At 35.6% G+C, this 22,958-nt stretch overlaps 2 protein-coding genes across 10 annotated transcripts; one reads left to right on the forward strand and one right to left on the reverse strand.

Annotated features, from left to right (window-relative positions):
- Positions 1 to 14: 14 nt before the first annotated feature.
- Positions 15 to 8,169, reverse strand: LOC101896187 (C-signal). Of its 4 annotated transcripts, none has more exons than XM_059119047.1 (4): positions 8,012 to 8,169; positions 6,799 to 7,038; positions 1,914 to 1,965; positions 15 to 767 (listed from the first exon to the last, which is right to left on the reverse strand). In XM_059119047.1, exons 2-4 carry the CDS (start codon positions 6,922 to 6,924, stop codon positions 202 to 204), a joined length of 744 nt encoding a protein of 247 aa, XP_058975030.1. In that variant the 5' UTR covers positions 6,925 to 7,038; positions 8,012 to 8,169; the 3' UTR covers positions 15 to 201. The 4 variants fall into 4 exon arrangements, with proteins under 4 accessions (XP_058975030.1, XP_058975029.1, XP_058975031.1 ...); XM_059119046.1 differs by lacking the exon at positions 8,012 to 8,169 and adding an exon at positions 7,247 to 7,386; XM_059119048.1 differs by lacking the exon at positions 8,012 to 8,169 and adding an exon at positions 7,183 to 7,321.
- On the forward strand, positions 6,375 to 22,751 carry LOC101893895 (thioredoxin reductase 1, mitochondrial-like). 6 transcript variants are annotated; one of them, XM_059118987.1, is made up of 7 exons: positions 11,861 to 12,016; positions 12,142 to 12,299; positions 20,603 to 20,820; positions 20,885 to 21,015; positions 21,080 to 21,309; positions 21,372 to 22,128; positions 22,190 to 22,751. In XM_059118987.1, exons 2-7 carry the CDS (start codon positions 12,212 to 12,214, stop codon positions 22,317 to 22,319), a joined length of 1,554 nt encoding a protein of 517 aa, XP_058974970.1. In that variant the 5' UTR covers positions 11,861 to 12,016; positions 12,142 to 12,211; the 3' UTR covers positions 22,320 to 22,751.
- The last annotated feature ends 207 nt before the right edge of the window (positions 22,752 to 22,958 follow it).

Genomic DNA, 22,958 nt, shown 5'->3' on the forward strand with positions numbered 1-22,958 from the left:
AAACTGAGAAAAAGTGTCATTTATTTGAAAATACTTTTTATTAAAAATAAATGGATTAAACGTTCCATTAATTATTTTTTTAGTAAAAACGATTCTTTAAAAATTGTATATTAAACAAATAATAACAGATACCAACACCATTATATAAACAAAAAACGGAAGAAATGTGAAATTTAAAATCCGACGTTATTCCAACAACATTTACCATGGCAACTTTTCGCCATCGTATTGATAGAAACCACCATGATGGCTGGCCTTAAATCCCAAAATTGTATTTACAATTTCAGCAGTTGTTGGTCCAACTTCGAGAGGGGCCATTTCACCACCCATATCGGTGCGTACCCAACCAGGATGCATGGAAACACACAGAATCTTTTGTTCCTTCAAATCAACACTCAATGCCTTGGTGATGGAATTCAAAGCGGACTTGGAAGTACCATACGAATAGTAGCTGCCCCAGGTGTTCCTCTCAATGGAACCCAACAAAGAACTCATGTTGATGATAGCAGCCCGTTCTAAGCCCATTTCCAAATTATCATTAAGTTTGGATGCTTTTTCCAGCAGCGGCAAACAGGCTTTGGTAAACATCAGCGGCACCACAACATTGACATTTAATGTATTCAACATTTCATCTGGTTTGGTGGCTTGAAGACTTTGTTGTTTGCTGGAAATTGCGGCATTATTGAAGAGTACATTGAGTCCCTGGCCCTGGGTGATGGTATCGACTTCCTTGACTACACGATCATATTCATTGAAGTTGAGTAAATCTGCAAATAAAGAAGAGTTGAAATGTTGTTAGGTATAAAAGTTGAGTAATATTCCAATGTATTTCCAAATTAATCTAAAGGTGTAAGCACATAAGAAGCTTTAAGTCATGGCTAGGCATATTTTGTGACATTTCATAAAGGGATTACAGAGCCGTACTTAAATCCTGCCCTTGTTTTCCATTATAATTTGACATTAATATGCCTAACCATGTCTTCAACCTTTTATGTACTTCCACATTTATAGTGTCCGTGATCCTCCTTTATGAGAAACTTCGTTTATGTAAATGTACTGTAGTAGTACGCATGGTAGAAGAAAATAGGTAGTCGCATCGACACAGCTGATGGGACAGTGAACTGTCAAACCAATTTTGGAATTGAAAATATTGAATGAAAAAATATTGGAATTTGTAAAAATTGGTGAAAAATGCGCGTCATAGCAACCTCTGATTGTCGTCGTGTAAGAAAACATATAAAAATCTTCTTAAGTTTGGAAAAACATTAAATTTTTTTGACATATCAATGTTCCCAAGGGTTGATGCATCTACCTGTGTTCTTCTACCATGGTAGTACGTTTACCACATGGTAGAAGAATATAGGTAGACGCATCGTAAAAATGGTTAAAAATGCGAATTATAATAACCTCCGAATGACATCGTATAAGAAAACATTTAAAAATCTACTTATATTAAAAAAAAAACATTTAATTTTTTTGGCATATCAACGCTCCCAGCGTTGATGCACCTACCTGTATTCTTCTGCCATGGTTTACAATTGGTCGATTCTATTGCATGTACCTCATCGGCTGGCTTTTTTGTACATGAACAAAGGAATTTTAGATTGACTTAGTTCGATTTTGGCCCTATGTTCTTTAGTTCATTTCCGAAGAAGCCAGCCGATGACTTAAACCAGCCAGATTAGCGTTTTATGTATTGACTGGCTTCTTCGGAAAAAAAAAACATGGGAGCATAGGGCCAAAATCGAACTAAGTCGACCTAAAACTCTTTTGTTCTTTTACGAAAAAGTCAGACGAAGACTTAAGCCAGCCAAAAAAGCGCTTTATGTATTCTCACTTTTAAGCCAGTAAAAAAACGTTTTATGTTTCTTCACCTTTATTCTATTTTGAGTTTAGTTTTGAAATTTACATACCTATTTCAATGATGTGAATGTTTGGATGTTGAGCAGCTAATTCTTGGAGTTCCTGAAACGAAAAAATCGGTAATGTTTTAATATTTGCTGGATATACTTTTTAAGATGACAAACTTTAATTAGCAATACTGCGGCACTTATATTCGATATATCGATGCTGTTATGTGATCTGTAGTTCTGAATACATAAAATGCGTTTTTGAATGGCTAAAATCATCGGCTGGCTTTTTCGGAAAAGAACAAAGGAGAGAAGGTCCAAAATCGGACTAAGTCAACCTAAAATTTCATTGTTCCTCTACGAAGAAGCCAGTCGATGACTTAAGCCAGTCAGAAAATCCTTTTATATACTCTCACCTTCAGATTGTTAAGTATGCTTAACAAACTTGTAGTTCGGTCAGAAGCATTGGAGAATCAGGAAGGTAATTTGAGTTCAAATAAACATATCCAACTCTGTATTTTTTGTAATTTCCCTTGTCAATTTTAACTTCACTGGAAGCAGGTTTCCACATCTGATTTGCACAATGAATTTATGAATCTACTTTTTGATAGTAATTGTGATATAACAATTCATACAATCATGGTAGAACTAAATAGGTAAAGTCATGTAATCAGATGTTTACATTTTTTTCACATTTATACATTTGGCAACACCTCATTATCAAAATTTATATTCATAAATCCATTGCATACACACAAAATCGGAGATGGGAACTATTTTTTATGCTTTGAAATTTGACAAGGTAAATTACAAAAAATGCATAGCTGGGAATGCTAATATGAAATGAGGTTACCTTTACTTGCAAAATTCTATAACTTATCCTACGTTGTCCTCATTGTATCATGGCAGAAGAATACAGGTAGATGAATCAACGCTTGGGAGCAGTGATATGTCAAAAAAAATTTAAAATTTTTTTCAAATATAAGTGGATTTTTATATGTTTTCTTGTATTACGTCATTCGGAGGCTATTATAATTCGCGTTTTTCAACAATTTTTACAAATTTATATAATTTTTCATTCAACATTTTCAATTCCAAAATTGGTTTGACAGTTCATTATCTAAGCAGCTGTGTCGACGCGTCTACCTATATTCTTCTACCATGTCATTGTATCATGCCTTATAGTATGTTTACATGGATTACGTTTTTCTGTATTAACCTCATTTACGAGGTTATGTGAAGAGGGGTAAGTGAAATGGAATTTATGCCATGTTTACGTTAGAACTTTTTGTAGGGTTAACCTACTTTGAGAGGATTTATTTGAAGTAAAAGTAAAGGATATGACAATTTAAATAAAAATCCAGTGGGTTAACCCTCATATATATAAACGTACTGTAAAGCTTTAATCCGCTAGACTTATCAAATCCGGTAGACTGTCATAATGGATGGGCTCTGAAAGCTCCTTTTTTTCTAATCGCAATCAAACCAATTAGCATTAAGATACATTTACATTTTATTACTAAATTCGTTACATTTTAAGCATAAAATAACAAAAACAGCAACAAATAAATTAATTCAAAACAATTCAAATAGCAACACTGTTTACCATGGTAATTTCTTGCCATCATGCTGATAGAAACCACCATTGTGGGTGGCATTAAATTTCATTACAGTATCGATTATTTCCGCCGTTGTGGGTTCAACTTCTAGGGGGGCATTCTTTCCACCCATCTCGGTGCGTACCCAACCGGGATGTAGGGCCACACATAGAATTTTGTGAGAGAATAAATCGATGCTTAACGATTTGGTTGCAGCATTCAGGGCTGCCTTTGATGTACGATAGGCATAAAGCCCACCAGTTTCATTCATTTCAATGGAACCCAGCATAGAACTCATATTTATAATGGCCGCACGTTGTACACTCAAATCTAGAGATTCTTGAGATTTTGAAGCCTTCTTTAATAGGGGTAGACATGCTTTGGCCAACATAATTGGCACGACGGTATTGGTTTGCAATGTCTCGATAATATCTTCGGCATTTGTCATATTTATTCTGGTAGATTTCGGAGAAATACCGGCATTGTTGAAAAGTACATTGAGACCCTTGGCAGCGGTGACTTCATCGATTTGTTGCACTAACTTATCGTACGCCTTAAAATTTCGTAAATCTAAAAAAAGGAAGGAAATTGTTACACAATCGGAATATAAAAGTGCTGGTTCAATGCACACTTACCAATTTCCATTATATGAAGATTTGAATTATCACAAGCCAAATCTTGTAATTCCTGTAAATAAAGTTTTGATAAAACTTATCTCTTTGGCAAACAATAAGACACACATTTATTCACTTTATCACTAGTAACAAAAAAAAAATTAAGTAACATATAAAAGCTGCGATCAAGCGAGGTTCATTAAACAGGTCTATAAAACCTGGTAGACCTTAATAAGGTCTTTTATCAGCTGTTCAAACTCAGACTAATTTTCAAATTTTGTTTTTTTCCAATTCATACGCATGATAGAACAAAGAAGCGTAGGGCCAAAATCGAACTAAGTCAACCTAAAACTACTTTGTTATTTTCCGAAGAAGCCAGCCGATGACTTAAGCCAGTCAGAAAAGCCTTTAATGTATTCTTACTTTAAAGGGTACATAAAGAGCCTTTTACTGCCTTAATGTGGGAATATATAAGGCTGGAAATACATAAAGAGCATATTTGGTTGGCTTAAGTCATCGGCTGACTTCTTCGTAGATGAACAAAGGAGTTTTAGGTTGACTTAGTTCGATTTTGGCCCTAGGCTCCTTTGTTCATTTCCGAAGAAGCCAGCCGATGACTTAAGCCAGCCAGATAAGCCCTTTATGTATTCCCACCTTAAAGCCCTTATCTGGCTGGCTTAGACTGGAAATACATAAAGCGCATATTTGGCTGGCTTAAGTCATCGGCTGGCTTCTTCGTAGATGAACAAAGGAGTTTTAGGTTGACCTAGTTCGATTTTGGCCCTAGGCTCCTTTGTTCATTTCGGAAGAAGGCAGCCGATGACTTAAGCCAGCCAAATAAGCGCTTTATGTATTCCCAGCTTTAAGTCATCGGCTGGCTTCTTCGGAAATGAACAAAGGAAGCTAGGGCCAAAATCGAACTAGGTCAACCTAAACCTCCTTTGTTCATCTACGAAGAAGCCTCCTTTGTTCTTTTCCGAAAAAGCCAGGTATGCATTTTTCTACAAGTTTAACGAGTTTGAATAATTTTTCAATTAAAAATTTTAATTTTCAAAACTGGTTTGACAGTCCCTGTATTTTTCTACCATGCTCTCACCGTTAGTCGTCTAAGAGACAGTTTAGACTACTAAATCCACTCGATTTCAATTGACAATCCCATAGCGTATACGTCATATTCAAAATCATAAATGACGTATACGCTACAATATAGAAATTTGAGTACGAGTGAATCGACTCAAGCATTTTCCAATGACAGTAAATTGTTAGCATCAATTTTTGACATTTCGTACAATTCAAAAAGAGAAACAATTGCAAACAAGCAAGTAGGGGACCGGTAGTGCGATTCTCTAATTAATTTTTCGAGATACCGACAAAAATTGGTAAAATTAAAATTCTTATAATTCCGGTTATTAACGAAATTTGTCGTTAAGTTAGCAGCGAATTAAAGTAGTCGCTAAGGCCTACCGATAGATACCAATGTTGTCATCATTTATGTCTTTTTTATGTCAAATTTTTCAGTTTGAATGTTATTTTTGTCGGTAACTCGAAAAATGAGTTAGAGAAGCGCACTACAGGAGATTAACATATTACTTTAGGTGATATCCCGGACCTTTATTCATTTTCATTGAAGCCATTACATTTTTTGGCAAATTTTCACAATCTCTCGGTCCTTTATTTGTTTTCATTGGCGCTATTCTATTGTTTTTGCAATTTTTGACAATTAGTACATAAAATCGATTATGCCATGTTTACGTTAGAACTTTTTGTAGGGTTAACCTACTTTGAGAGGATTTATTTGAAGTAAAAGTAATGGATATGACAATTTAAATCCAAATCCAGTGGGTTAACCCTCATATATATAAACGTACTGTTACCCGTCTTTAATAGTAAATAATGCGGTAAAACATGTAAACATAGCCTGACGGTATTTTCAAACGTAGGCAGACGTTACGCCATACGCCGTATTCTTTGTTCGGACGCCGTTAACAAAAATTCCAACTCTGGGCTCTATGAAGTTAAATTATAAAACTATAAATTTAAATGATTTTTTTCTTATCCCAATACACTTTTTACATTTTCTTATGTTTTGGGAATATAGGCTTAGCAAATATTTCTTTTTAAGAGTTTTTATTAATTTATTCTAATCATGTTTGTTTTTTATTAAAATATACAACTCTGCGCCATTTCCAATAAGAAAGCAAAATACAAAATGACATTTCCATCTTTCCAATGGCAAACGTAGGAAAGAGCGCAAACGGAGACTTAGCAAAAAAGCAAGAGAGCAGATAAAACTATTACAATAAATATCCGCGGTTTTATTTCATTTCACAGTTTTCAGACGGCGAACATTTGCAAACGCAGCGCGCTTGTTTTACAAACTTGAAAGAAAAGAAAAAGTAGAAGGGAAAAACCTTGCTCCAAAGTACTTAAAAAACACAAAGTAATTAGTGAAGAATTTATCAAACAGCAAATTCAACAAAAATTTTCCTATTGAAATCAATTTTATCTGTGTTAATAGTTGTGTGCGGCATTTGTATTGCTTTATTGGAAATTGATCCGTTTAAAATGGCACCCATAAGTAAGTACAACAAAAAATCTTTGCAAAATTAATACATTCATCATATTTTCAATATTTTTTATCAAAATGAAAACGAATGGACAAGCTTAAATTGTCTTGCTTCTTTTGATTATGTGAACAATTATTTGATAAGTTGCTATCAGTTATGTGGGACTTACCTTGGCCTGTTCCTTGTTACGGCATGTGGCAAAGACATGTTTCGGTGGCTTGGGTAAATTCACCAGAGCTTTTACAAGACCCAAACCAAGGCCACGATTGCATCCCGTTATTAGTATGGAATTCATTTCTGTGTTCTAAAGTTGAAGAAGATAGTTGTGTGGAGAACGAACTTTGGAGTTAAGATCAGCAGAAATATCTAATCGCCGGTTGGAATTTTGCAGTTCCGCCAAGAGACTAATCTAGAAAATACAAAGCAAAACGAAGAAATAAAGATTAGGAATCAAAACGCCAACCAAGTGTGTGTGTCATAAAGATAAATTATTTATGAGGTGCTATGCCGTAGCTAGCTAGCGATTTATTTGCTAAATATGTATTTTCTTTACACAATATTGCAAGAGTATTTAGTTATAGTTCCACCCTCAATATGTTTGCTTTCCCACTACTCACTTTCGTTATGGCAAAATTAGCAATGAATGAATGAAATGACAATGAAAAAAGAACAAGTTTCTATCGGTATTTTATTTTTAACAATTGTTGCTTTTTTGCACAATCGTTATTTTCGCTCTCTCTCTTATTTTCCTTTCCAATGGTTAAATTTTCTCTCACATATGGTTTCTCTCTCATTTGCCTTTTTGAAATGTCAAAACTTCCAAGCCGACTTCCAGTTGAATGGTTGATATGCCAATTGTCAAATTCTTCTACTCTCTATTATTCTCTCATCTGTTTTGTTCAGTTTTAATTTTAAGTGCAAAAGCGAACGATATTGCGAAATTCCATTTAAATTTTGTAATAAAATAAATAATTAACTAGTCTCGGGGTACATTAAAAACTCTCAATGTTTACCATTTGGAATTCAAGAGCTGCTGTTACATTCATTCGCTCCGCACGATTATCGATTGTTAGTGGCAACAACAGTGGTATTGCCGCCGACAGCAGCAAAAGGTCATTTGTAACAAATTTACGTCAACAACAACGAAATATGAGCCAAGCGGCAGGATCCCGTGAGTATTTCCAGAACAAAAAGACAATTTAGGGTCCCTTTGGTGGTCCACAATCAAGGTTATATAACTAATGGAAAATATTTTACAAATTTCACAAAATTGTGTTTTCATGCTGTTTTTTGCAACGTCATGTTCCCTCCCCTTGCTGGTTATTGTTGTTTTTGTTTACCGTTTTAGTTGAAGAATCTTTTAATTGTTTTATATTATTTACCTTTTGTTAACCTCAATCTGTATAACGTATTCGACTGCTTTACTAAAAGAAAATAATTTTTAGCGGTCTCTTTTGTTATCACAATTTTGCTAATTTAAACGACGCGTGTACTCTATTTTTTGTTTGTTTGTTGTTTTTTTTTTGTGTAAAGATTGAAAATGAGCGAACTAAATGGCAAATTCCATAACATATCCCATTTGACAGCTGCCAGAAAAATCAGCTGTTTGAGACATACCGCATATGGGGGACAAAGCACAGTGGTTGGTGTTTAGCAAAAAGAACTGTTTAGCTCCAAAATTTTGTAAAATCTCGAAATTTTGGTTCCGGAACAATCTTTTAGATTAACGGAGATCATATCTGAGCTGAGCCCATCTAGTTATCAGTTTCTAATTTATTTTATGATATCTTGACAGTTCGCAATGTTAGCTGTTGTCTATTTTTTAAGAAACTATAGCAATATTTCGGGAAATGAAATGAACCAAAAACATCACATTGATTAAAGCATACCCTTAGCACTTTCTAGAGGTCGGAAATAAGGTGTTTCCATTAAAATGTGTATTTAAAGAAAAAAATAATTATCGAGCTCTTATAACGTGATATGTCTAGTGTTATGCAATAGAGAAGCAATTAGACCTGTCAGTGCGAAAATGGACAATATCCCCAAAGCGTCAACATTTTGAATAATTATAACTCTAATAAAATATGATGTAAAATCACAAATCACAATTTTTTTTTAACCCAATGTTTGCTGTGAAGATGGGATATATCGGTCCACTCCTTCTGGTACCTCCTCCACAAAGGGTCAGAATTTGGAATAGCCATGAAGCTCATAATACGCGAAATTAACATCCGTTTCCATCCAGTCTTGACGCATCTCAATATTTCCGTCAACACAAGATCTAGTATAAAGATTGTAGAGATCTCAAGGTCTGTTGTGAAGTTCATACATATATATCTGCGAACCCCTTCTAGAACCTCAACCACAAAGGGTTACAATTTTCAAAACTTTTTTCTGTCACTAGCAAGTGCCCGCTACTTCGCATGTAAAAAAGGTATTTATATTAACTGAATTTATGTTAAGCAAATTTTTAATAGAATGTTGAATGAATTTCCGCAATTTATTGATATCAAATTATAAATTGGACGAGTTATTTCCACCTCCCAACCCTAAATCAAACCTAATGCACATATAACAAAATCACCTCCTTAAATCAACACTATTTTTCAGATTTGATTCTCATACTAAATTTCAAGGTTCTTCCTCTATTCAAATGGTACTAAATTTAGCGCAATTCAGTATTTATGGTACACATATTTTAAAATTTCGAAAATCACTTTAGTTTGTTTATCATCCGCAACATCGAGGACTCTCACTCCAAAATTCAGATTTCTTGCTCTATTTCTCCCCTAAGTACCAAAGTTATTACTATTTAGTAATTTCCGTACTTTTTGGGAGGTATTTCCAAGTTCCCAGCCATATATTAATCAATTCGCACAAAAGGTGATCCTAATTCAAAATTTTAGACTTCCAACTCAATTAATTACCCAAATACCAAAATTTGTACAATTTAGTAGTTTTTAGTACGTAATTCCAAAACCATTTCATATCTCAAACCTACACACGAACATCGGCCACAATTAAAATTTTAGTGTCATTTAATACCTTTCATACATTTACGTTACATATTTCCAATACCACCAGCATATCTCAACACTACACACCAATTCCCAAACACCAAAACTCAGAAATCTAACTATACCTACGATCAATACAAAGATTTGTACCCTTTTTACTTTTTATACTCTTGTAGTACTTATTTTTAAATTTCAGGCTTCCAACTCTACCGGTTTACCCAAAATTTAAATTTAATTTTACAATGCAATAGTAATCTTAGTTGTAAATTTCAGGATTCCAATTCTATTGTTTCACCCAAATCCAAATTGTACCAAATTTAGAACCATTTGATACCATTCCTTTACATAAGTACAAATTTTGAAAAATACGTCCATACACCAATTCCACGCTCTGCCAGTAATGTTATTTTCAATTTTAGGGACTCCAGTTCCATCCGTTCTTCTAAATTCAAATTGTACCAAATTTAGTACTTACATCTCCTCCTCCTTACATCGACCCTACTCCCCATTCCAAATTTCAAGTTTTTAGCCCTAACCGTTCACATAATACGAAAACACACCAAATGTAGTACATTTTATTACCTTTCGTACACTTATAGTGGGAATTTCCAAAATCCCTTTGGTACATCCATCACTTACTCAATTAGCGACCCTTATTCTAAATTAAAGAGTTCTAGCCCTACTGGCTTATCTGACCCCTTCGGACCAATAGTGACCCTCGCCCGAAATTTCAAGATTCTAACTTCAGCCGTTTCGCCTGGGCGTTCATGAATCATTAAGTCAGTCAGTCAGTCAGTCAGTCAATTACTTACTCTTTTATTAATATAGATAACTTGGGAAACAAGTCGGCGAATCTATACAACTTGCTATATCTAAATATTACTCTTAACCAGAAACTTGAGATGAATATGGAATTTTTGATTTCGCATAAAATTGGATATAAATGTCTGATTTTCTTGTAATTTTGTCCATACCAATATTTTTATCTGTATTTGATGAAGCGTGAAAATTGAATACTTCGGTCCACTATATCTGGTACACACATCAAATTTTCCTAAAAATTATCACATATCTCATATAATGTGAGGGAAGTAACCAACATAGTCCAAACCTGGTACGTCGCAGTATTTATAACAATAAACTATTTATCTGATACAAATGTAGTAATAGTATAGTTTTCTAAAGCATCCCTTTACCCATCTTGCTATTACCTTGTTTTTGGATCTTGACAGCTTTGAAGCATATCGTGAACAGTTATTTGTCAATATTTCATAGCAATTGAATTCTATGCATTTTAAGTTTAATATAGCAAGAACCAAAATCAAGTGAAATTTGATACGAATATTACTCATTAGTTGTACTTATTTATTGGAAAGTAAATTAAAACCTGTTTCTAATTGTATTTTATTTATGAATAATTAAAATAATAGTTGAATTGTATGTATGTTAAATGTAAGGAGATGGAATCGTCGATACGATATATAATAGCCATCTTTAGAGTGTTGTGAAATTTTGATTAGTCGCCTCTTTAAGGATTTTAATGACTCAAAATATTTTCCCATAATTTTATATACTTTTTTTGTTTTGAAAACAAGTGGTCGTCTGTTGTGGTCCCATTTAAAATTGAGTGGCCAATTTTGGTGCCCTTCGAAAATTGCGTATAGCCCGGTTTTTCATTTGTTTCACTTCACTTGTAGATAATAATCGATTACCTGATTATATTCTACAAATACTCAGCACCATCCTGGTAGTCATGGTAATATATACTATGTGAAAATATATCACTGTCATCATGCAGTACAACAGCAAAAAGGACAATACTACACCAATAAGAACTGGTGTTTAAAAATACTTATGCGGAAGTCAGTTGTAAAAGTGAACAACAACGGGGATAACGTGAACAACAAGAAGGCGTTAGTTTTCAGTGCAGATTTCGATTAGATATCCCACTAATTGTGGGGACTTACGCCGGCGTTAAGTCGATGGAACATTAAAACCAATAATCTCCACTAAAAACAAAAGCAGGAGAACAAAATATTGATTTATTTTTTTTTTAGATTTTCATACGTTCTATTGTTTTCTTTTTATAAAAAACTGCTGGTGGGTGTTATTGATGAGTTTTCAGTGGTGTTGTTCCCAATGGGACAATATATAATCATCAAAGTCAATTGGAACTTGTATTAATTGAAGTTAACATTTCCAGGTCAAACCCCTTACAAACAGGGTATGTCGACATACCTCCCAGTTGTATAAATGTGTGTCAGTGTGTGTTTGTAATTCACACCAGCCAATTAAGTGAGTCCTTTTCCAAGGTGTTGTGTTGAAGAAATCATTTCAATTGGCAGCAGTTTTCTTTTGTCGCTCCAAGAAGTAAGATTTTGAAGTTTTTCTATTTCTTCTTCGTATACTCTTTCCTCCTCCATTTGCTGTTGTGTTTTTACATTAAGTATTGAATACATGAATTATTTTGTATTTTTACCTGCATCGGAAGCCAGAAATCTTCAAGATAATCGTCGTTCGGTTTATAAATCTGATTACATTGATATACGTCTGAGAAAAAACAAAATGAGTGATGGAGAAAATGAGTTGGAAGAACAGCTGGAGAAAACTACTCTGGATGATGACAGTGGAGAAGAAGAGGAGGAGAACGAGGGTAGGTCTAATTACGTTGTATTGATTTGCTGGTTCACAACACTACTTGTCAGTCATTATAAAATGCACAATGCAGTACATTTTGTCATTGGAAAAATGATACCACCTTCCGCGAGTTACACTTGCAGTTAGTTCCACTCGCTACCCTCATCACATTGACTTTATGTTTATTTAATTCATTTAGTTATTTTTTTTCTTTCAATAGATTTATTATTTGCTTTGTCATTCAAATGATGATGATGATGATGGCGATGACTGGTTCTATACGGCGGGACGACCACATTATCTTTGTTATTTAATTGTCCAAGTGGTATTGTTGTTGAGATTATATTTTTATTATTATCAAAAATCTCTGATTGCCATAGCATTTTTCTCAGTTTTGTGACGAAATAGTTTTTCTATTTTTTCTTTTTTGCTTTTGCAAAATTCAATGCAATTATTTACAAATCTATGACGTCAATTTTACGTCGTGGTCGTTTAATTCTGTAAGCTTTTGGGTTTGTGTACATGTGAGCACATATATGATATTTAATACTGGAAAGTAATTATTAAAACAAATCTTATAAATAATTTATTTAGAAATGAGATTTCAAATTCGTTTAATTACAGATAATATCTCTAGTTTGTTAGCTTAGTCACGGAAGGTGGTATTCATTAAAATGTCACATAAAGTGATATTTGAAAATTTCTGTTTTTAAGAATTAAGGTAGTGATGAAAAATGTGAGATCTCTTATGAAATCATTAGCAACCACCGCGTAAAGAGACGCGTCCTGAGTAACAACCGGAGCTCTCAAAAGCTCCCTTGAATTCAATTGACTGTAATGCCAAACTTTCTGCCATTAGATCTTTTCAAGCATCAAGGAGTGTGCTAATTCCACCGGAAGCGAGAGGCTGACACTTTTCTCGTTTTGGGCAAGCATGATTCTGGACATACCAATGAGTCGAAACATCTTAGGTGAATGTGATAGAATAAGTGGACCTTTTTCGACTTCAATTACTTTGAGGTTAAGATATCTGACAGGGACGCTTTGGATGGTGATGAACCTCCCCTAGACTACCTGCCTGCTCTACAACTCTGATGTTTTTTTTAGCAGTAGTACATGCAGATGTTTGGATTAATTAAAGAGGTGCAGCGTATTGTGCGGCTAGCGCCTTGACGACCTTGCTCCTACTTTTCAGCTTGTCGGAGAAAGCTGTGGCTTGCGCGGACGACTTGAACATGCTGTCGAATGTGACCGCTATAATCTTGGGGTTGTTCGTGGTGGGTATTAAATTTCCCTCGACCTGCACATTCAGCTGTGTTCTCATTTCAGTAAACCATGTGGTAACGAGTGTGGCCGTTGGGTTTCAACCTTTCCGTATGTCATCAACCACTGGACCCGACGCCGTGATCTTACAATCACTCGCATACTTTACGAATTCCGGAAAGGTAGAGGTTAAAGTTCCGGAGATATCCCCCACTTTGGGGAAATCTCTGTTTCAATCTACGGGATTTCGGAATTCCACGTACGACTGGCGTCCACACATATAGTTGATTATCCAACGTTTCAAACTTGGCCGAATGATTGGCCGTATCAAAAGCCTCTGATAGGTCAAGGGTTACCAACACTGTTCTATCACCTGGCGGTTGATGAGACTGTCGAACCACCGATAAGCTATTATGTCAGCCACTTCAAACAAGGTTTTCTTTGAAGAAGATGACGCTTGAAAATCAATTGCACAGTATATAATATAGTAGGAAATCTCAGAAGTAGAATCTGTCACCTTATATCAACTAGTAGGTCAGTCCTAAAAATAATATCAGATATTTGACCTGAAGATGGGGTAACAGTGTTTCTGACTCTAGGCCATGTGAGTATGAAGAAGATGTAGAGACGATTGTGAACATCTATACCATATTATCAAACAGAATCGAAAATTGTTTGCAAGGAGAGAACTGACCTGCCGAGAACCCCGATTGTTAAGTTTTAGCTAATTTGGTTGGTCTGGTGTATACCTTTTTTTATACCTTCAGTCATATGGCTAGAGAGGGTATATATCATTTCATAACGATTTCAGACCCTAGGTCTCTTTGGACCAAATCCGCATTGAGGAGTTGATTCAGCAATGTCCGTCCGTACGTCTGGCTGGTGCGCACGATAACTCTCGAAGGGAGTATCCGATTTGGCTCAAATTTGGTACATCGTAATATTATTGTCAAACTTAGATCGAGTTCGGAGTTCGGAAACTGGTAACTACCCAACAAAAAGTCAAAATTTTCAAAAAAAAATATATATTTTTTGCACTGGAAGAGAAAGTACAACCCGATTTTGCTCCAACTTTGCAAATCCTAATATTTACATCAGTGCTAGGTCAGGTACAAAAACGGGCAATATCGGTCCACTTCATCAAGTACCCCCCCCCACAAAGGGTCAACATTTTGAATAATTTTAACTATTATAAAATGTGATGTAAGAGTCCGAATGTCTTCAAAGTACATACAATAACCTAAGATCTGGTGTGAAAATGGAATATATGGGTCAACTCCTTCTGGTACCTCCCCCCACAAACGGTCAACATTTTGAATATACATGAAGCTCATAAACGCGGAAATAACATTCGATTTCATTCAGAACTGGTACATCTTAATATTTCCATTAACAAAAGATATGCTATAAAGATCGGACCATTCTTTCTGGGTACCTCCCCCAAAAAGGATCAAAGTTTTGAATAAACAAAACGATCAAAACCAAAACGATCATAAAATCCGAAATAATCATCAGGTTCCTTTCATATTTCACACATCGTACAATTTTTGCTAACACAAGATCTGCTGTGAAGATGAGATATATTAGTTCACTCCTTTTGGTACCTCCCCCACAAAGGGTCAAAGTTTTGGAATATCCACGAAGCTCATAAAACGCGAAATTAACATCCGAATCCATTCAGACTTGATAAATCTCAATATTTCTATCAAAACAAGAACTGTTATAAAGATGATAGATATCGGGCCATTCTTTCTGGTACCTCCCCCACATAGGGTTTAAGATTTTGAAAAACAAATTTATAATTTCGCATGAAATTGGATATATATGTTCGATTTTCTTGTAATTTTGCCCATACCAATATTTTTATCTGTATTAGATGAAGTATGAAAATGGAATACTTCGGTCGACTATAGGTAGAACCTCACGCACATTTTAACATTTTCTAAAAATTATCACATATCTCATATAAAGTGAACCAATATAGTATAAACCTGGCACGTAGATACGAAATGGACCATATTGGCCCATTCCAGGTAGTCATAGCAGAAGTCTAAATAAATTTAAATAATCGAACATTGGCTGAGGGTATACATCTGTCGACAAAACCGACTGATACTTTTTAACGTGTTTCTTTTTCATTATTTTACAATGCTATATAGTATTATCAATTTTGAAAATCATTGATTAGCAACACATATTGAAGAGAGAGAAACGCTGCAAATCGAATTCTCATGATAACTAATGCTTATTAGTGCTGATTATTTATGACCTCCTCTTAACAAGTGTTTATTTTTATTTTTTTTTGCAATAAGTTTATGTACTCCGCGTTCAATATCATTGAGCCACGTGTTGGCACAGATTAACCCCTTGTTTCTTGAGGGAAAATCAGAAAAACAAATGTGTCTTTTTCTTGGTTAATTTTTAAGAAAAAATTCGAGCCTGAGAATAGCGACATAAAAGCCCTAACAAAGAGTGATTAATAATGGTAAAAGCCAATAAAAAACCTACATAAGTTTTAAATAAAAGGCAGCTTGACAGCATAAACCTGTTCTTTTCGGCATTGTTTTGCTATTCTTGTTTTTGCGTGAGAGTAGTTTTTATTTTTTTTTTATAAAATTTTAATATTTTCAACTTCACTAGGCTATTGTTTAGATTCTTTTCAAACTTTTTTCGTGGGAGAGTTTTAAAATATAATATAATTGTTTGTTATTCAATAAAGTTTTGTTCCAATATTTTAGTCGGTTCCTCTCTCTATTGGCAAATAATTTAAATCCAATGCATTTCTTTGATGTTGACATTTGAAGTTTCTTTTATTTTTTTTTTCAAGAATTTCAAGAAAAAGAAAGTAAAAATGAAGAGTTTTTGGTTTTGTGTTTTTGGCTCAAAAACGCCAATCCACACACGCTCGCTCCTCTTGGCTAAGAAGAAAAAAAGAAACAAAAACATCCAAAGCAACAAGTCAGCAGGCAATAATAATTAACAACAGCAACAAACCAAAAATACGATGATTTCATCAAGTCTCTTTTTTATCTGTCGTCGTCGTCCCGCTACAACAAACAAGTACATGGTAAATTATTTTCCATACCGTCCCTCTGTGTGCTTTCAAAGCCACAGCGAACGGCCACAACAACATCATGAGAAGAGAACGAATTGTATTTCTATTTTACAGTAGATTCGTGCGCACCAGAGTTCAACTAAATGAATGATGGCAGTCCGGAATAGTTTGTTGTTGAATTGATAGAAATTAGACGTATCGAAAGTGGTGGCATTCCGGCTTAGAAAAAAAACTAATTTTTAAAGCGTGAAATATATTAAAAAAAAACAATTGTGACATTATGGGAATAGTTTTGTCGCGTTGTCGTCCCCAGCCCAGAGCTATTGTCGATACAAGTAATAAATTTTGAAAATTATTATTTATTCTTTTAAATTATATTTCAAAATCAAAATATGTGCATAGAAATTTTGCCTAAAAATTCCAAGACAAATCACTTTGTATTGTTTAGTGTTCGGTATTGTGTCATTTGTTTATAAAAAAAATTAGTCATTCGTTAAATATTTACTGACGCCTGTTCGTGATGCTTGTATCATTATTAATATTCTGAGAATTTTTTTGAAACAGGTGGTTAAATCTGGAAAATTGCCATAGTCAACGGATTTAATGGGGAATATTTTGTGATGGCAATTTTGAAATTAACGCTTAACTAAAAATAATTGATTGCGGCCTTGTTAAATGGCAAATTAGTGTTGGATGCACCAAGCAACTGTGTTGTAAAATTCATCCAAAATATCCTCTATATCACATTTTTGTGTTGAAACAATAAGGATTAATGAAATATATTTTATTAGAACAGAGCCATGTCCACCAGGTTTTATTAAAATATTCTAAAGTTGGAGTCGACCATGTGTGACACAGTTGTCTTATCTGTTTTTACTCATGGGTGTCTAGTTTGGGAGCATGCGATTAAGTCTAGATGGTTTATTTCCAAACTAACCAAAAAATTGTGTAAAGGGCCGTGTCTTTATTTACAACGTGCACTCCACAACCTGTACCCAATTTTATGGTAAATCTCCAACTACTGAAACTTTTTTCAGTACCAAGCGAAAAGAAATGCGCAGAAATGACAGAGAAATTGCAATTTTTGCATTTTGAAAACGACGGAATCCGCTGTCATAATATCGTAGGTGTAGGTGATAGAATTGGTATTAAAATGTCCACCTTTCTCGACTTTACTTATTTATGAAGACATTGTATTACCTGATACGGACGCTTGCTTGTGAACTACCTCTGGACGGTCTGGCTATGACTGCATAGTACCAGTAATGCCACTCACCACACATGTTCAATCAATTATTAGGTCAGATATACGAATCGCGGTACGTATGTTGATGGGCTACTACCGGATCTGATTCTGACATTAAAATGGGATAAAATTTACTTATATTACTCCAGACAATGTAGAATTGGTAGAGAAAGAATTTAACACCTCATTCGCAGTGCTATGTATGCAAGGTATTCAGAGCCGACCGACGGCCGTATGACACCAGAGGAGACGAAAATTCTACTCGCATGGCAAGATATCCACATACTTTCGTTGCAGCGTTCACGACTTACAAACCATGATATTGTACTATCTACCCTAGTAAAATTGGAATGACGCATATTCCCAGATATAGATCCACTTACCTCAAAATGTTTGCAGACAGGACAGCTGATTGATTACAAGTGTATAAACTGTTTTAAATTGTACACCTCTCATCTAAACCAGATGTTGTCAAAGAAGTAAAAAAGTGTCAGTCGGTATTGCCGACAGATGTATACCCTCAGCCGCCAATGTTTGATTATTAAAATGTATTTTGACTTCTGTTGTGATTTTTCAAATTGTTGACCCTCTATGGAGTATGTTTCGAAGGGATGGACCAATATTGTCAGTTTCGTATCGGACCTAAATAAATATGATATAAATATTGTGACGTGCGGGGTTTGGACTACAGGGTGAGATAAAACAAACTGCAACAAAGTCAAAAGCCGTGATTTTTACATTTTTTTTTTAATTTTTATTGAATTAAAGCAAAACATGTCGCAAAAAGCATCAAATTTTAGAATAAGTTTAGATTTGTTCGAGTTGGTCACCTTTGGCACGAATTATGGCCTTCAAACGGCCAATGAAACCGTCACACGTTGCCCGAATGTTGCTCTGCGGTATTTTGGACCATTCCCGGCGAAGCGCTTGGTTTTTTAGTACCAACCTTGCTTTTCAAAATACTCCAGACACAATTGTCTAACTGATTGGTATCCGGAGATTTTGGTGGCCATTGTGCGCTGCAAATTAAGCGAGGAACCTCATTTTATAACCATTCTTGGGTAGCGCGTGCTTAGTGCGATGATGCCGAGTCCTGTTGAAATGTCCAAGGTCTGCGACCAAAATATTTGCGTGCCCAAGGCGTTAATGCACCCTCCAGAATATTTTCGCGATAATATTCGGCATTCATTCTGATGCCACGGTCGATTTATACGAGCGAAGAGCGACCATCGGCTGTTATGGCGGCCCACACCATCATCATCATGGCCGGCACTTGAGTTCTGGTGGCCAACCGAAGATGTATATTTTCAGCTTACCTCTTTGGCAAGTAAACACGATCATTTTGTTTGTTTACAAAATGCTGGACAACGAATGTTTTCTCATCGGAGACGGAGAAAACCAAATTCGGCAGTTCACCACTTTCGGCCAAGCGAAGCAACTCTTTAGCTCTTTTGAGTCTATTTTCTTTCCTTTGCGGTGTAAGTTCTTGCACTTTTTGGAATTTCAATGGTAATTTTAACAGCTGTCGGATTGGAAATGACAGCAGTCTGAAGTTGGTTGCAGTTTTTTCAAGTCACCTTATATATATACCCATGATCAGCATAAAATTTACTGATTTGTAGCACTTCCGACGGAATTCATCCTAAAAGCACGTACTTCAAATTTTGGTGAAAACCGATTGAGATATAGCTATGGCTCTCACATATATGTTTTTTTCCCATTTGGGGTTTAAGTCCCTAACATGCGTAATATGCACTCCACAAGAATGATATGTGGTACAAGATATCAGATACAGTCCAACAATACTTATTTTAAATTGTATCCAGATCGGTTCAGATTGCGATATAGCTCCTATATATATCTTCGACCGATTTCATTTTTTTTGTGCACCAAATGGTTAATATCAGTCCAAATGAATTTTGGCAATTCCGACCGAATTCAGCCTTGAAACAAATACTTCAAATTTGCTGAAAATTGGTTCAGATATAGCTATAGCTCACATTTATATGTTTTATCCGATTTGGAATTTAAGTCCCTCACAAGCGTAATATGCACCCTGCAACAAAGATCTTTGGTACAAGATATGAGACACAGCTCTGAAAGAAGTGTTTCAACTTTTGTCAAGATCGGTTCAGATTTGGATATAGCTCCCATATATATCTTTATCCGATTTCAGGGTTATTGTGCACCAAATGGTTAATATCACCTCAAATGGACTGAATTTTAACACTTCCGTCTGAATTCAGACTAGAAGGAAGTATTTCAAATTTTGGGTGAAAATCGGTTTAGAAATAGCTATATCTCCCATATATATATTTCATCCGATTTGGTGTTAAAGTCCCTTACATGCGTAATATGCACTCGATAACAATGATATTTGATACCAGCCATCAGATGCAGCTCGAAAATACCTCTGCCATATTTTATCGAGATTGGTTCAGATTTTTATATACCTTTAAGAGACATTTCCATCCGATTTTAGGGCTATTGCTTACAATTTAGTTATCGGTTAGCTTTTATGATTGGCTGATATCACCTTCTATGCTAAAAATATCCCAGACGTCACTTCTCCCATCCTGCTTTATTCGAGACTTTGTGAGGAGATTTCAGATGCACTCTGCTTTTTCAATTTCTTATTACTGTGTATATTGTCAAACCAACTATAACGACATACAAGATTATCAACCTTAAAAAATAAAAAAGGTCATTCCGTTATTTAAAATAACTAATCTTTTACCAAAATTCCAATTTTCAGATGAATATGATTACGATTTGATCGTAATTGGCGGTGGTTCGGGTGGTCTGGCCTGCGCCAAGGAGGCTGTGGCCAATGGTGCCAAAGTTGCCTGCTTGGATTATGTTAAACCAACTCCCTTGGGTACCAAATGGGGTATTGGCGGTACTTGTGTCAATGTTGGCTGTATTCCCAAGAAGTTGATGCATCAAGCTTCATTGTTGGGCGAATCCATTCATGTATGTTTGCAAACCACATAAATAAATTTTTCAATGTTTATAGCACGATTTTTTTTAATTTTAGGAAGCCACCGCCTATGGCTGGGAAATTCCCAACAAAGAGGCCATCAAGCCCAAATGGGAAAATCTGGTACAGGCTGTACAAAATCACATCAAATCCGTTAACTGGGTGACACGCGTGGATTTGCGTGACAAGTAAGGGATACAACACTTTTAATTTAACGAAATATACTTTATATTACTTTCCGTTGTCTCGTAGGAAAGTAGAATATATCAATGGTGCCGGTTCCTTCAAGGATCCCCACACCGTTGTTGCCAAAATGAAGAACGGCTCTGAACGCACTCTTACCGGTCGCAATGTTGTCATTGCCGTTGGTGGCCGTCCCCGTTATCCTGATATTCCCGGTGCCGTTGAGTATGGCATTACCAGTGATGATCTTTTCAGTTTGGACAAAGAACCCGGCAAGACTTTGGTTGTTGGTGCTGGCTGTAAGTATAGTTTAAATACACCCTTTAAAAATTCAAATAATTTTTCAATTACTTTCTTCCAGACATTGGCTTGGAATGTGCCGGTTTCCTTAAGGGTTTGGGCTACGATGCCACCGTCATGGTGCGTTCCATTGTTTTACGTGGTTTCGATCAACAAATGGCCAACATGGTTGCCGATTCCATGGTTGAACGTGGCATTCCCTTCTTGCACAAAACCATTCCCAAATCGGTGGAGAAAACCCAAGATGGCCGCCTTTTGGTGAAATATGTCAACACAGAGACCCAAGAAGAAGGCAGTGATGTCTACGACACCGTTTTGTGGGCCATTGGCCGTAAGGGTTTGGTTGATGATTTGAATTTGGGCGCTGCCGGCATTGAAGTTAAGGCCGATAAAATTGCTGTCAACGAAGCTGAACAAACCAATGTACCACACATCTTTGCCGTTGGTGATATTATTCATGGTCGTCCAGAATTGACCCCCGTTGCCATACACGCTGGTCGTTTATTGGCTCGTCGTCTGTTTGGTGGTTCCAAACAAATCATGGACTACACAGATGTGGCCACCACAGTGTTTTCACCCTTGGAATATGCCTGTGTCGGTATGGCTGAGGAGGATGCCATCCAGAAATTTGGTGAAGATAACATTGAAGTGTTCCATGGTTTCTACAAACCCACGGAATTCTTTATTCCCCAAAAGAGTGTACGTTATTGTTATGTTAAGGCTGTGGCCGAACGTAGTGGCGATCAAAAGGTGTTGGGTCTCCATTATCTGGGACCTGTTGCCGGTGAAGTTATTCAAGGTTTTGCTGCTGCTGTCAAGTAAGAAAATCGTATATTTATTTTTAGGGGGATTTATGTTAAATGTTGTTTTTTTTTTTAGGTCCGGCCTTACCATGAAAATCCTATTGAACACTGTTGGTATCCATCCCACCACCGCTGAAGAGTTTACCCGTCTGGCCATCACAAAACGCTCTGGCTTGGATCCCACTCCCGCCTCCTGCTGCAGTTAAACACCATACCATTTTTTTTGTAATTCTATATCTCGGTAGTAACTGATTCATCTGAAGCGTTCAATGTTCGTCGTGCTACTAATTAGTTTTCTTTTTCAATTCCATTTATACACATGTATCCACCGCCCGCTCAGTAGAACTGACTGTGGCATAACAACAATCGATGCCTTACAGCAGTTTAGAAATCATTTTTAATTTTAATATCCCAGGATTGGTTTTTCATAACAATTAGTCTTTTTCCCTTTGAAATTATTTTGATAGTAATTTTGTTACGTTATTGTACGCTGTGTCTAGAGCTGTATAGCAAATGTAACTAAGCTTAAATTTATATAGAAATTCACAATGTGAAGGAAATCAGCTAATAATTTGTAATAAGAACAAGAACACCACAAACAATTTAATAATAAAAAAGAAAAAAATGTTTTTAAAAAATTGATAGCTTTTTTACTTTTAGCAATTTTTAAAGAAAAGCGAATATATCCCTTGATTATCCATTTGGTATATCCGTAGCTAAATCTATTTTGGTGAATAACTTTGAAAAGATTGAAGAAATTGGAAATGACTTATGGACGAGGGAAATGCTTCACTTCGTTTCGATCTTTCGGGAAGCATGCAACCTCTGCAGAAATTTTGAAAAAT

Source organism: Musca domestica, unplaced genomic scaffold (genome assembly GCF_030504385.1).
Source record: "Musca domestica strain aabys unplaced genomic scaffold, Musca_domestica.polishedcontigs.V.1.1 14, whole genome shotgun sequence".
In the NCBI taxonomy this organism is placed as follows: Eukaryota; Metazoa; Arthropoda; class Insecta; order Diptera; family Muscidae; genus Musca; species Musca domestica.

Coding starts and splice junctions, on each gene's coding strand:
- LOC101896187 (XM_059119047.1), bottom strand. CDS start 6,924: ATGAATTCCATACTAATAACGGGATGCAATCGTGGCCTTGGTTTGGGT. Junction 1,966..6,798: donor GTAACAAGGAACAGGCCAAG/GTAAGTCCCACA, acceptor TTTTCGTTTCAG/GAACTCCAAGAATTAGCTGC. Junction 768..1,913: donor CATTCACATCATTGAAATAG/GTATGTAAATTT, acceptor CTTTATTTGCAG/ATTTACTCAACTTCAATGAA.
- LOC101893895 (XM_059118991.1), top strand. CDS start 12,104: ATGAATTATTTTGTATTTTTACCTGCATCGGAAGCCAGAAATCTTCAA. Junction 12,300..20,602: donor AGAAGAGGAGGAGAACGAGG/GTAGGTCTAATT, acceptor TCCAATTTTCAG/ATGAATATGATTACGATTTG. Junction 22,129..22,189: donor GGTTTTGCTGCTGCTGTCAA/GTAAGAAAATCG, acceptor TTTTTTTTTTAG/GTCCGGCCTTACCATGAAAA.